Source organism: Symphalangus syndactylus, chromosome X (genome assembly GCF_028878055.3).
Source record: "Symphalangus syndactylus isolate Jambi chromosome X, NHGRI_mSymSyn1-v2.1_pri, whole genome shotgun sequence".
In the NCBI taxonomy this organism is placed as follows: domain Eukaryota; kingdom Metazoa; phylum Chordata; class Mammalia; order Primates; family Hylobatidae; genus Symphalangus; species Symphalangus syndactylus.
The window spans coordinates 106,562,488-106,576,173 of NC_072447.2; the positions used below are offsets into that span (position 1 = coordinate 106,562,488).

The 13,686-nt window shown below is 48.9% G+C and overlaps 1 protein-coding gene across 6 annotated transcripts in view; it reads right to left on the bottom strand.

Annotated features, from left to right (window-relative positions):
* Positions 1-847: 847 nt before the first annotated feature.
* LOC129475952 (nuclear RNA export factor 2) overlaps positions 848-13,686 on the bottom strand; it is a 49,662-nt gene continuing 36,823 nt past the window's right edge. For 5 of the 6 annotated variants that reach the window (XM_063635199.1, XM_063635202.1, XM_063635204.1 and 2 more), the window contains 19 exons: positions 10,450-10,639; positions 10,072-10,222; positions 9,681-9,764; positions 9,465-9,569; positions 9,269-9,349; positions 9,042-9,111; positions 8,797-8,885; positions 8,569-8,676; positions 8,283-8,392; positions 6,536-6,572; positions 6,086-6,154; positions 5,944-5,999; positions 5,696-5,803; positions 5,517-5,575; positions 5,258-5,373; positions 5,120-5,162; positions 4,434-4,506; positions 3,717-3,899; positions 848-1,098 (listed from right to left, as the gene is read on the bottom strand). In XM_063635199.1, the coding sequence (XP_063491269.1) occupies positions 975-1,098; positions 3,717-3,899; positions 4,434-4,506; positions 5,120-5,162; positions 5,258-5,373; positions 5,517-5,575; positions 5,696-5,803; positions 5,944-5,999; positions 6,086-6,154; positions 6,536-6,572; positions 8,283-8,392; positions 8,569-8,676; positions 8,797-8,885; positions 9,042-9,111; positions 9,269-9,349; positions 9,465-9,569; positions 9,681-9,764; positions 10,072-10,222; positions 10,450-10,639 (1,856 nt within the window). In that variant the 3' untranslated portion in view covers positions 848-974. Of the gene's footprint in view, positions 1,099-1,244; positions 1,306-3,716; positions 3,900-4,433; positions 4,507-5,119; positions 5,163-5,257; positions 5,374-5,516; positions 5,576-5,695; positions 5,804-5,943; positions 6,000-6,085; positions 6,155-6,535; positions 6,573-8,282; positions 8,393-8,568; positions 8,677-8,796; positions 8,886-9,041; positions 9,112-9,268; positions 9,350-9,464; positions 9,570-9,680; positions 9,765-10,071; positions 10,223-10,449; positions 10,640-13,686 lie in introns of all 6 variants that reach the window. The other variant, XM_063635200.1, reaches the window with a different exon arrangement.

The window sequence follows — 13,686 nt, forward strand, 5'->3', positions numbered from 1 at the left end:
TTCTTTTTGTAATGGCGACTATCCCCTTAGTTCCTAGTTTTATGAAATCCACACTCCAACATATAGATCCCTAATGTACATGTACACGAAGAACAGAAAAGTGGCAAGTGGTAGGAAATAACGTATGCCAAACACGAAAGCGGAGGCATAATTTGTAAACTGGTGGTACTTCTCCTATGTCACCATTTACAGGACTGTGACTTGAAAACATCACACTGCTATTATTTTAATTTCAAAAAGTATGCCAGCTGATTGTCTAACGTGCAAGCGTCACAGAAGTGTGGACAATAAATTGTGCAAATGTTGCATTCAACTCTTGCCTGCAGTTCGGAACTGCTAAATGCCAGTTGTTGAGAACTGACCATAAGGTGAGATTCTGTGCTACCGCTGTTTGTTTAGAAGTGAAAATAAATGGCTGAACCCCTTCAAGAACATGCATGGAGCACCCGGTGTCAGCTCTCTGAGGAGTGCGCTGGGTAGATGGGCTGAGTCTCCCCCCTCCCCCGCCGCAAGTGCTCCCGAGACTCCTCCTCGAAAAGTGCACCTTTGGGAAAGGGAGGGGTTGGGACGGTGGATGGAAGCCCCTGGTGTGCCAAGGTAACATGCCTGCTTCTGTGGGCCTCCAGGTCGAGCATCTGACAGAGTCCCACTGTCTCTCAAGGCCAATCTCTGGAAGGAGCGTGTGTCCTTTCTCATGAGGATTTACTGACAAAATTACCTATGAAGGCAAGCCAGATTCGTGTATCTGCTAAGGCCAGCCAGGGATGAACAGGGATGCAGTGCTTTCAGCCCTGGCCCCGCTGGCTCACGGTTGGGGCAGGGGAAGAGCAATCCAGGGCACACAATGTACAACGTGTAACGTCACTCTTTATTATGAAAATAAAATGGTGATCATGAGTGGCGCAAATACACAGAGCAGCTGGCTCTTTGGATGGTTATGTCATGTGGCCTGCAAGTTAACGTTGGCTTCCTGGTCAGCCAGGCCTTAGGCTGGTGAAAAGAGGAAACAAAGAGGATGTGAACGAAGACAAAGAAGACATCGAAGGGCTCCTCTCAGGAGATTTGCTTGAAGGCCTCCGCGGGGATCTTGCCCTCGGTCTAGAGAAAGCAAAGAAAAGGAGTCAGGATGTTAGTAGAGCCAGGTGCCCTGGGTTCCATCACCACACTACCCGGCCTCCATCTTCTTGGCCCTCCTGACGACCCAGAGACAGCTGTCTTTTACCTACTTGATTCCCAGACCTCACCTGGAACATAGTGAAGACCTGGCCAGCTCTAGTGTAGTTCCACTCATTGTCCTGAAGGCACCTGCGGTGGGAGAAGAACAGGTGCTCTCCATGACTATCCCAGGACAGACACGCTGACTATGCAATGCCACCCTGAATCTATGCTACCTTTTTGCTGGGTCACATGTACCAATATGAGCACTATTGTAACAATGAAAAAAGGCCTAGGGAAAACCAAAACGCCTACCCCTGACATTAATGCCCACTAGAATTCAAATCAGAAACATAGGGGTATTCAAATGAACAAGGGAGCTTAATACATATTGATAAAGAAAGATGTTCAAGAAATAACAAGTGGAAATTCAATAATACGTTTCTTTTTTATTGAGATATAATGCACATACTGTAGCAGTCACCATTTTAAGGTGTACAATTCAGTGCTTTTAAGTCTATTCACAAGATTGTGCAACTATCACAACTATCTAATTCCAAACTATTTTTATCACCTCAAAAAGAAACTCCTTAACTGTTAGAGATCACTCCCTGTTCTCCCTCTTCCCCAGATCTTGGCAACCACTACTCTGCTTTCGGTCTCTACGGATCTGGCTATTCCGAACACTTCGTATGAATGGAATCATATAATTATGTGGCTTTTTGTGACTGGGTGCTCTCACTTAGCACATAATGTTTTCAGGGTTCATCCACGTCATAGCATATATCACAACTACATCCTTTTTTGTGGATGAATAATATTCTAATAATATTCCACCGCATGGATGTACCACATTATCCATTCATCAGCTGAAGGTCAATCGACGTGTTTCCATTTTTTGGCTATTTGGAACAATGCCACTACGGAAATTCATGTGCAAGTTGTTGAATGGGCATATATTTTCATTTCTTTTGGTAGACACTTAGGAGTGGCATTACTGGATCATGTGGTAACTCCAAGTTTAAGATTTTGAGGAATTGCCAAAATCTTTTCCCCAGCAACTGCTCCATTTTATGTTCCCAGTAGTAATGCATGAGATTTCCAATTTCTCTGCATTCTCACCGACATTTGTAATGTTTCCTTTTATGGACTAAAGCTATCGTAGTGGGTATGAAGTGGTAACTCACTGTGGTTTCGATATGCGTTTCCCTAATGACTAATGATGTTGAGAAGATTTTCACGCGCTTCTTGGTCATTTGTATATCTTCTTTGGAGAAACGTCTATTCAAATCATTTCCCCATTTTTTAATTGGGTGGCTTGTCTGTTTGTTGTCGAGTTGTAAGGGTTCTTCTTGTCAGCAATGTGATTTGCAAATATTTTCTCTTGTTCCCATCAGTCGGTTTTCCGCTTTCTTGATAGTGTCTGCTGATGCACAAAAGCTTTTAATTTAGATGAAGTCCAATTTACCTATTTTTTCTTTGGTTGCTTGTGCTTCTGGTTTCATAGGAAAGAAATGGTTGCCTAATTCAAGGTAATGAAGATGTACACTTACAGTGTTTTACAGTTCTAGCTCTTATTTTAGGTCATTGATCCATTTTCTGCCAGTGTTTGCACATGATGTGAGTTAGGGGTCAAAATTAATTGTTTTGCAAGTGGATATCCACTTCTCCCAGCACCATTTGTTAAGAAGACTATTTTTTTTTCTCCATTGGATTTTTTCAGCACCCTGAGTGATAATCAGCTGGACATAAATATGTGAGATTATCTGTGGACTCTCAATTATATTCCATTGATTCCCACGTCTGTTCCTATGTCGGTACCATACAGTCTTGATCAATGTAGTTTTGTAGCAAGTTCTGAAATGGGGAAGTGTGAGTCTTCTACCGTTGTTCTTCTCTTTCAAGATGGTGTTGGCTGTTTGGGGTCCACTGCATTTCCACATGAATTTTGGGATTACCTTGTCAATTTCTGCAAAGAAGTCAGTTGGGATTCTGTCAGGGACTGCAATGAATCTGTAGATTGTTCTGGGTGGTACTGCCATCCTAATGATATTAAGTCTTCCAATCTATGAACGTGGGATGCCTTTCCATGTATTTAGGTCTTCTTTAATTTTTTTCAGCAATGTTTTGCAGATTTCAGAGTATAAGATTTGCGCATCTTCTCTTAAATTTGTTCCTACATACTTTATTCTTTTCGATGCTACTGTAGATGAACTTATTTTCTTAATTTCATTTTTTTGGATTGTCCATTGCAACTACATAGAAGTAGAAATGATTTTTGTATATTGTATCTTTCAACCTTGCTGACCCGGTTAATCAGTAGTTTGTTGTGGTTGATTGTTTCAGATTTTACAAATGGAAGGTAATGTCATTTGGGCATTATGCCATTCAAAAAAAGATTTACATATACCAGTATAAAAGTATGATACCTTTTCCATGGGCCCACTTTTTTTGGAAGCAAAATATCCAGATAGTTATTTTTCCAAATCGCATGTGAGTTTCCATTACTCATTCCTCTGATGTCCCAATTCCCCCCATCCCCACGTACTCCCAGCACTCACTTCTGAGACCACTCCAGTTTCATCCCAGACTGGGCAGAGAAAGCCTGCACCATTTCCTGCTGCTCCTGGGAGAGGGAGGGCTCAGAGTTGGAGGAGAGTGTGGACACTGGGATGAAGAAGGCACTCTGAGTCTCCTGGGGGCTGGCATCCCTCACAAACAGCTCGTCATTCACGATGCACAGACTGGAGGAAAGAAAAATGCACCCTCAAACTGGACAAGTAGATAATTCCGCACCCCCAACAACAGGATCCTTCTTAACCACTGCCACTCAACAACCAAATTCCTTCCATATCCCTAACTGTGCCTGCCTCCCAGATTTTTTGGCTGGTACCCTCTAACCCTCCCACAGAGTCCACCTTTGGAGAGACTGTCTACCAGCTTCACTAGATTTTTAGATCCAACCCCAACGCATTTACCCTGTACAACAGCCCAAGGAAGTGGATAGTCTTATTCCAATTTTCAGAAAAAGGCACTGAATCACAGAGTGGTCGAATAAGTTGATCAAGGTCACACAGTTTGTGAGTGTTGGGGTGAGGAACAGAATCTGTATTCTGACTCCAGGGCCCACACTCTTAAACACTAGGCTAGACTGCTCCTTGGATCTTCCTGTCGGCCTTCCACAATATTGAGAACACCCCGAGGACTGCACCCACCACATTTCCACAACGCTGGCCCCAAGCTTGGATGAGTGCTCCCACCCACAACACGGCACTAACCTGGAACTGCTGCCAGGGGTAGCAATGAAGGTCCGGGTGAAGGCGAGAACAGAACCCTGAGACTGTCCTTCCACTTCAAAGACAACAAACACCACCACCTTAGAGTTGCACAGGCTTTAACATGCTCACACGGTGATCCCCAGTCAGAGTCTTGCTTGACACTCACACAGAACGGGGGGGGGGGGGGGGCGGGGGCAGACCAGGACAATTGTTCACTTGGAGTCAGGCAGATGTGGCAGGAATGGGGAGGGCAGCAACAGGAACAATCCGCTCCCAGTGACAGGGCCCCTATCGTGTGGGGCCCTGTGAAAACCACAAGTTCACTTAATTCCTATTTCACAGTAGCCCAAAAGATAGATTATTAGCCCCGTTTTGCAAATGAGGAAACTGAAGGGTTAAGTAACCAGCACAAATTCACAGAGTAAGGACCTGGGATGAGAGCTGTCAAACTCCACAGTCTGTGTCCTTAACGCACGCCTGAGCTGTGCAGGGCAAACAGGCATGGGCCTAGGTCAGATCAGGGTGGTTTGAGGGCAGAGTGGGGGTGGGAAAACACGGAAGAACGAAGAGGAAGGAAAGGAAAGGAATGGAACGAAAGCAGGGAAGCTGGGGGAGTTCTGAGAGGGAGCCCAGCCAGGGGGAGGGAGCAGTGGCGGATCTGGGGAGGGGACTACACAGACACTCACCTTCCTTGAAAACCCCATTGACAGAAAAGCAGAGCATCCGTTCCTGAAAAGGAAGCGCTCAGGTGCTCAGGATCCTCCTTAACCTCCTACCCACCTCTGGCTCTCTGGGCCTGCCCAAGGGAGGAAGCAGGTGCTCACCGTCTGGCACCACAGGTCCACCAGGAAGGAGCTGAGGTCATGATGAGTTTTGGGCAACGCACTGAGGGAGTCCACAATGTCACGTTTTGTGCGCCTCAGCAGTTCCCCCTTCAGGTCTGTAGAGGAGAGGAGAAGCAAGGAATGGCAGGGTGGGCGGGGCGGGGCGGGGCGGGGGGCTGCCACATCCTGGTCCTTGGCCCCTGTGATTGTTCCCATCACACCCCCTTACCTTGTCCACTCTTCCCCATCACACACTTACAGGGGTCCTTGAGTGCTTTCATATTCCTGCTATCCTCAAAGTACTTGCACAAGCTGTTCCTAGGAGAAAAAGAGGAGCAGGAGTGGGTGGTCCGGCCAGTGCGGGCATTTCCAGGAGTTGGCCTGTGTCTGCTGGGGAGACACACAGCCCCAGAGCAGGGTCTGAGCCGTGATACTCACGGGGCTGAGTCCTTGGGGTCGAAGGGAATAGCCAAGGAGAAGCAGGCCTCATTGTGGTAAGCACCGAGGAGACCCTGTCGATCTCCAGAGTCATAGATCGAGTAATACCTGTGGGGAAGCAGTGAGGACAGGCTATCTCTGTGGCCTGGGTCCCAGATGAGACTTGAAAACTCCCATGAGCTGACATGTGCACGGGTGACCCAGCCTGTCTCAGCCCTCCCCTTCCTCATGGTCCCAGGGATACTCACTGCTGCAGGAATTGCAGGACTAAGTGCTTTAGGGTCTCAGATCCAGTAAAGTTTTGCTGAAATCAAAAGACAATTTGGATCTATGCGGTGGACAAAGCCTCCCTTACAGCAACCCGAATCTTGCTTGGTCCTTCTTCCTCACCTTGCAGGGTTTCATCGTCTCAGAGCTGTCAATGTCAACAACCACTGGTGCGGATAACTCTCGGCCGTCCTGGAGAAGGAAAGAGGGAGTCAGCAGTGGAGACCAAGGAGGTGGAGCTGGATGACCGATAAGATGAACATGCCCAGGGAGACAAGCATCAGAGGCCAGGTGGGAAATGGCCCTGGAAATTCCAGTGGGTGGCTTTCTCATGGGGTGCTGGACATCTCTACTATTACATGCAAATGTGTGTGTGTGGGGGGGGGGGCGGCGGGGGGGACATATTTTCCAGGGAGAATATTCTTGTCTTTTTCAGGAATCCATGCCTGTAAAATGGATGAGGGTCTGATACAAGCATGTAATCTAGGCAAGACCCAAAGGACTTGAGGGCAGGTGTGGAGGTCATTTTCTTGAGTAAGAGGAGACAATGATGACGGTATTATACATACTTACCAGGCGTAACAACTTGGGGAAACAATCCCGGATGGCACTGTCCAAAACCAAAAATTGAATGAAGTGACTGACAGTTCAGGGTTGCACAGTCTCTCTTCCACTCCCTCTCACACTCCTCCCTCTCCTTCCTCCCGGTTAGCCTCCATCTAGACTGTCCTGACTCCCTTTTCTCCAGTGCCACAAGAAGCAGCATTGGGAGCCCAGGCTCCAGGGCTTTCTTCCCCTCCCTTCTTCCCTCCCTCCCTCCCCTTTGCCCAAGTCCCCCTTGGAAGGCTCTGCAGGGAGCAGGAAATGGGGTGGCAGCCCAGGGCTCTGCTACCTCACTGGCTGTCCATCAACCTGCCTGACCAGGCCCTGGCCAAGACCAGGTCAGCCCTTAGGGACGGCCCAGGATGCTGGGACACGGAGGTGAGTGAGGCCGGACTCAGGAGGCAGGAAGGGGAAGGCAGAGGGGACGACAACAGAAACGGGGTGAAGGTAGGGAGGGACGGATGGGTGAGACGTAGGAGAGGAGAGACAAGGGAGAAACAGGATGCAATGCCAAGGGAAGGGAAAGACTCTCTACCGCAGAGGTGGAGTTCAGGGGGGAATAGAGGAGAAAAGGGCTCCCCTGCTGCAGCCCTTTCCCTCACTGCTCCCTGGCTGGCCCTGGGGACCCAGGCAGGAAAGGAAAACATGCGCCTGTTGGGCTGGGGCCCACTGGATGCAGCTGGAGCCTTTCTCACCTGTGTGAGCCCAGTCTGAGCTGGGCATGGGAAACAGAGCAGCCACGGGGACAGGAGATCTTCTCCCGGGAGGAGTGAAGAGTCAGGCCCCAGCTCAGCATGGGGTTCAGAGTCTGGGGACCCCCCTCTCCAGACCACTGCATTCTCTTCTGAGGGTCCCTGACTCCTGTGCCCCTCTGCTGACGCCTTGACCGAGGAATGCTACCCATCTCGGGCTACCCAGGGCTCCTCTGAGGGCCCAGGCAGGACGATGTGAGGTGTGGAGGGAAGGAGGGGCAGTGCCCTGAGAGGCCTGTCCTTCTGTCTCCTCAACCTCCTCTGCCCTCTACCTTCCACTCCTGCCTCAGGAACGTGGCCCGCTTCTGGCCCCTTGACTCAGGAAACCCAGGTTTCTCCCCAAGGAGGGCCCAGCTCCTGGCATTGGGCCAGAGGAAGAGATGGCATGACAGCAGCCACCCAGGGCCCCAGCCCTCAGTATGGGGCAGGGAAGCCCCCATGCCAGCCCAGGACAGGAGAAGGGACCTTTTTGGAGCAAGAGAAGGAGAACCCCTCTCGGGACAGGGGAGGGAAGCCCCATCTCAGCATAGAGGCAGGAAGGCCAGTCTCAGCATGAGGCCCCGGACTAAAGGACTCTTCTCGGTCCAGGGCACCAGCATCTGAATACTGCTGGTCCTGGGGAGATGGGGGAGCCCCACTTCCTGGAGCACACTCACAGAGGGTGCACTGGAGGAGGCTTGGTGGAGACAGGCGGGAAACACACCCCAGAGCAGGTGAAAAAGGGACCATGTCAGAGGAAGGAAAGGAGACCTCTAAGCACAGATGAGTGAGTGACACAGAGAGAGGACTGTGTGTGTGTGTGTGTGTGTGTGTGTGTGTGCGTGCGTGTGTGTGTGTAGGAGGGGGGTTTGTGGTCCTCCCGGAGGACCAAGGCTGCTTCTTCCTGCAGAAGGGCACCTTCAGACACAGCTCAGTCACCCAGGGAGCAAAGGTGCCCAGGAAGGGCGACAGGGGTTGCCACTGACCTTACATAGGCGCACTGGTCCGAGAAGGTGTTGCACAAGGGGTTCCCTTCTAGCCATAGCTCTTTGAGCTTCAGCCCTTTCACCTTGCCCAACTCCCACACCGACTCCAGCTAAGAAAGATGGGGAGGAAACTGAAGGAGGGCCAGGGAAAGACAGACACCTGGAACCTTGGGTTCCGAATTCCCCCAGTCCTCACGGTCACCCACAGGTACCACTGCCTGTCTGTTGCCACTATCCTGATGTGTCCTGCCCTCCACCCAAAGTTGATCTGGCTCCCCCTTCTCACCTTATTTTTGGAGAGGTTCAGGGTCTTGACTTTGGGAGCCTTCTCTATAATGTCGGAAAGGCCATCCAGCTGGTACAGTTTGTTGTTGCACAAGTTCAAAGACAACAGCTTTGGGTCAAGAAGAGTTAGAGGGGCGGCTACTATCTTGGGCCTCAGAGACAAATCTTCCCTCCACCTTATCTCTTCCACCCCTCTAACTAAATACCAGCACTGAGCCTAAGGCTTCACCTCAGGGAAATTTCTTTCAATGATCTTCAGGGTGGCAGCCATGCAGTTTCTTCGATTCAGGATTATATCAATGTCACGGCCCATCAAGTCTTGAAGAAGCCAAGAGAAGGGCATCAGAAGGCTGGGAGGGCCCTGGCTGGACCAGAGCCAGCGCCAACCCCTCTGTAAATTGCCATTCCTAAGTCTCCCTCCTAGGCAGACCTCTCTGCCCCTGCTTGTCTTAGAATTGTTGCTGTCAGCCTTACCTGGGTCAAAGCGGAGATTCTGGAGATCAAGAGCTTGCTGGGAGACATTGTACCGTTTGTTCATGGTCAGCTGCAGAGATAGAGATGAAGACAAGAGGCTCTGAGGCTCTGGTGGTGGTGGTGGTGGTGGCGGCGGTGGTGGCGGTGGTGACAGGGAAAGAGGGGGCCAGGGGAAGAAGTGGTGGGTCCAGGAAGCGGGCATACAATGATCCTTGAGTCTGTATTACCTTTAGCATCTCCATTTGGCCTGGCTTCAACTTATTCTTCACAGAGTAGGGCGCAGTAGAATGATTGACAAATATACATATCTGCAGGAAGGCAGGGTGCTAAGTACCAGGACCTCTCATCCCAAAGAGGATGACCAGCCCCCTGGCCTGTCCTCCTGCCCAGAGACTAAGTACAGGGAATGCCCTCGGCACGCACCTTTTGGTTCTCGTCATCACAAATCTTATAACTGACATCCTTCAATGCGGAGGCAGCACTAGCATCCTGGACAAAGAAGCATGCCCGATTTCGGACGTAGTGGAACTACAGGGAGTGAAGGCAAGAGCAACAGCGTCAGAGGCCAATGGCCCCTGCTGAGCCAGGCCTCTCCCCGTCCCCCGTGCCCACTCATCTGGCTTCGCCATCCTCTCTTACATCAACCGGAGTGAAGGGGTCACTGCAATGGCTCCGGATTGAATTCATTAGCCATGCCTTGTCATACTTTATCCCGTAAGGAATCTAAGGGTAAAAAGAAGAAATAGGAGGGAAGGGAGAGACAACATGGAACTAAGGATGGAGAACAGAACCAACCAGCTGGGTTTTTTTTTTTCTTTTTTTTTTCCAACCTTCTACTTAGCTTAGACTTCTAAAGAAAGGACCACTGACATGATTTCTTATTTTTGTGCCAACTATGGATGCCCTAAACTCCCTTTCCCCCCATTCCGAAGCTCTCCTCCAAATAATCAACCTAGGGTGTTTTAAGTGGTCTTCCTTCTATCAGGTTCCAGAATAGTCTACCTAATGCAGACCCCACCAAGATACTCACTGTGACCTTGAACCAGTTCCTTGTGTATCCATCCTGTGTGTTCTGCTTCATTTTTCTCTTTGGAGGTTTTGTATTTCTCCACGTGGTAAAACGGATTTCGTCTTCACTATGCCATTTCATTCCTCTTTCGCGTCGGATGCTATAAGGAGTGCTGTGGGGAAGAAGGAGAGAAGGTGGGTATCCATTAAATCTAAGAAAGTCTTCTATACATGCTCGACTCACTGACGCCAGGGCTACAGTTAGGATTGCTCAGCCACTGTTCCACTCCCAGCATTCTTCAGTTCTCTAATGAGAGAAGAAAAGGAAGACCACAGAGAATGAAAGGGTCGCACAGTCCCGGGGGCTGCTGCGTGCAAAGCAGGCTGCCTGGTCACTTACTGTCTTAGTTGTTGGTCCTTGTGGACATCCCTCATCTCCATGCTTCCATCATTCTCCTGGCAGTGTGAAGGCGGGCGCTCATACCCACCATGTTCATAATGACAGTTCCTCCCGTCAAAATTATCCCGGAAAGAACTCCCACCTTTCTTTCTTCCTTGAAAAGTGCTACCACGGTCATGGCATTCTGCAGCTGAGAACAAAAAGACAAGTTTGAGACACATCAATGGTCCACTTACCATGTACCATGTCGTGAGCTAACTCCATGGTAGGGCTAGCAAAGTGCCAACCCGCCACATAAGCCCCAGAAAACAAACTCCTCTGCCTGTCCAGATACAAGAGCCTTATCTCACAGGTGGCACAATCAGGGGAGGAATCTTGGGAGAGGAAGCAACTGTGTTGAACCTCTTAAGAAATGGAGCAGGAATTATAAAGAACAGAGGTGCGTGTGTCCCTGGGTTAGACTAGATACCAGCCACACACCTGGAAGGGGTCCTCATCTTGCCTTCCCTCAGCCTTCTCTAATCTAACAACCACGCCAACACCTGGGAGACAAGCTCTCTCGCGCCTCCCAAATCCAATCCCCAAATGCATTCTGTGAACAATCAGCAAGCTATACTTCTTTGCCGGTGCAGTACAAGCTTTAATGACAGGTGGGTCTGATGTAACAGCTTCCCAAGCTGCCCTCCTGCCTCCAGCCTTGCCCTCAACAATACTGAGTTTGAAATATCCAGAGCAAGCTTTCTTTTTGCCCAGCCCGAAATGCTTTCAGCCCAAGACACAACTCTTTCTAAGCAAGTGACAGAATTACTGGAAAGAAAATCAGCAGATACTGAAAACCACTACAGTAACAGGATCTAAATGACATAAATAAAACACCGTACCCGACACACTGTACCCAACAACAAAAACAGAGCATGTATTTTTTTTTTCCCCCTCTACTGTCTTGTAGCATTCACGAAGGTAGACCATCTCCTGGACCATCGTCAAACAGACCTCAACCAATTTCAAAATGTACACCTTGTCTCAGGGCACTCTTATGAATAAAATTTCGGTCACTGTTGACCTCTCTGCAATGTACTGATTATGGCCAGGCCTCAGATGAACTTCTGTAGGGGGCGTCATTGCTTTCAGTGTGTGTGACCCACTGTCAGGACAGTCCTGCTCCTCTCGACTGCTGGGACTTTCCCTGTGTGCCATTAGAAGTGAAATTAAATGTGGGCAGAGCATCTGACCTAGACATTCCTGATGCTTGGTCCCCACAACTTGAAAGTGGGGCTGGAGTGCTCTCTTTCTCTCACACTCTACATCCAACCCATCAGGATGGATGTATCTTCTCTTGGCTCTACCTTTAAAATATATCCAGAGTCTGGCCACTTCTCACCCCCTCCATTGCTACCTACCCTGGCCAGGTCACCGACATCTGTCTCCTGGATTATGCTGCCTTCCAAGTTGTCCTTCTGCTTTTGCCCTTGACTCCCCTACCATCTATTTTCAACACAGGAGGCAGAGTGATTTTTTAAGGTGTAAGTCAAATCTTGTCATTCCTTTACTCAAAATCCTTTAACCGGGGTTTGGAGCCCATCAGTATGTTAAAAAGTTATGAGTCCATAACACTACTCAACAACAACAACAACAACGAAGACCCCTATTGGTGAAATTTGGAGGATGTCCAGAAACCAACTCACTTTCATGAAAGTCCATAAATGAAAGGGAAAAAAATCAAAGACTAAAGTGAGGGTTAAGGGCACACGGTCAATATATGGAGCACAGGAAGAGTCAGAGTCATTTTTGAGAACACACATTACTTCACAAATAACGTCACTGAGGGGAAGAAGGTGTAAAAGTGTAAGCTAGCCAACAGCTACAGCCACAGCCTCAGGCAAGGCCTTGTGTTGGAAGAGAGCACATGTGATAAAAAGCCACAGAGGGATCGGACAGAGAGAGATGCCGGAGACAAAACACACACAGGTGCACATCCACTTGCTGAACTCTGGCATCTCAGCACAATCCCTGTCTCGCAGTTGTGCTGCCAGAATTACAGGCGATGTCAAGAGTATTATAAAGCAGCTAGTACTTCTCACCCAGACCGCCTGGGTTTCCCCTCAAGCCCCACCATGTACTGGCTGATCCCCCCACACAGACATAGTAGTGAGTAACCTTTATGATATCACATGCATTCCTACTGGTACTTCCTGTGCTAGTTTGGAATTCTGCCTACATCACTGCCATGCCACTGAGTGCATGGCATCAGCATCCCTGCTATGGCAGGGAAAGAACGGGATAAGAAGAAAACCAACCCTTGTCCAGTGGCAACCAACATCTGCTCAGTGTTGGGCAGACTCACTAGGTTTCTCTTGACCTCCTCACAGAAATCCCATGAGAATTCTATCCACAGTCCCTTTTCAGATCATGAATATTCGGTTCACAGATGTCAGGTACATTTCCCAGCCAGGTAAGTGGCAGAACAGGAATTATGTCCTCACGTATATTGGTCTGCCTCTATACCCTGAGTGCTCCTCCAGAGACTGCACTCGTTCTCCCTTAAATGGCAAGCTTTCAGGTCTCATTGACAGATTTTTTTGTGAGCAGGCCAGGGACGATGTTTTGTGCTAGTCACTCCTGTTGGGGTGGGAAACAGGTGTCTTGGATAAGGTGGAGATCTTTGTCTGGGACCACATGGGTGTAATCTGTTTGGGCCACGGGTTTTCCGATTAGGAGTCACTTTGGGCTGGTAGTGTCTGGCATAGAATAAGGGCCTAATTAATAATTGTTAAATGAATGCATTTGATGTAGGTTTGGGATCATCGACAAAACCACTTTTGAGAATACATCCATCTGAACCATTTCTACCGACCTCTATTTATATTCATTCCAGAGCTATTCGGGCTGCAGCACTACTTCATAACCTGCCTGCAAAACTAGGACAAATTCATTTTTTCTTCTGCAACATTAATATTTTTTCATTAATGTATCCTTAGAAATAGAACTAAGTACCTCCCTGCAGACTGTGGCTAGAACTGCAGCTTTGAAGATCTCAGAGAAGGAGGCTTTTGCAAATAGTGCTGACAGAAAGGAGGAGAGGCGTTCCCTGAATCCAGCAGACAGAGCTTTCTGGACATCTGGTCTCTGTAGGAAGAATGCTCTGGACCTACAGGCATGTTGTGTTCACTCAGCCTTGTGGCAGACAGGAAGCATCATCTCCGTCTCAGAGAAAGGGAAGGATGTGTGGTCTGTGTG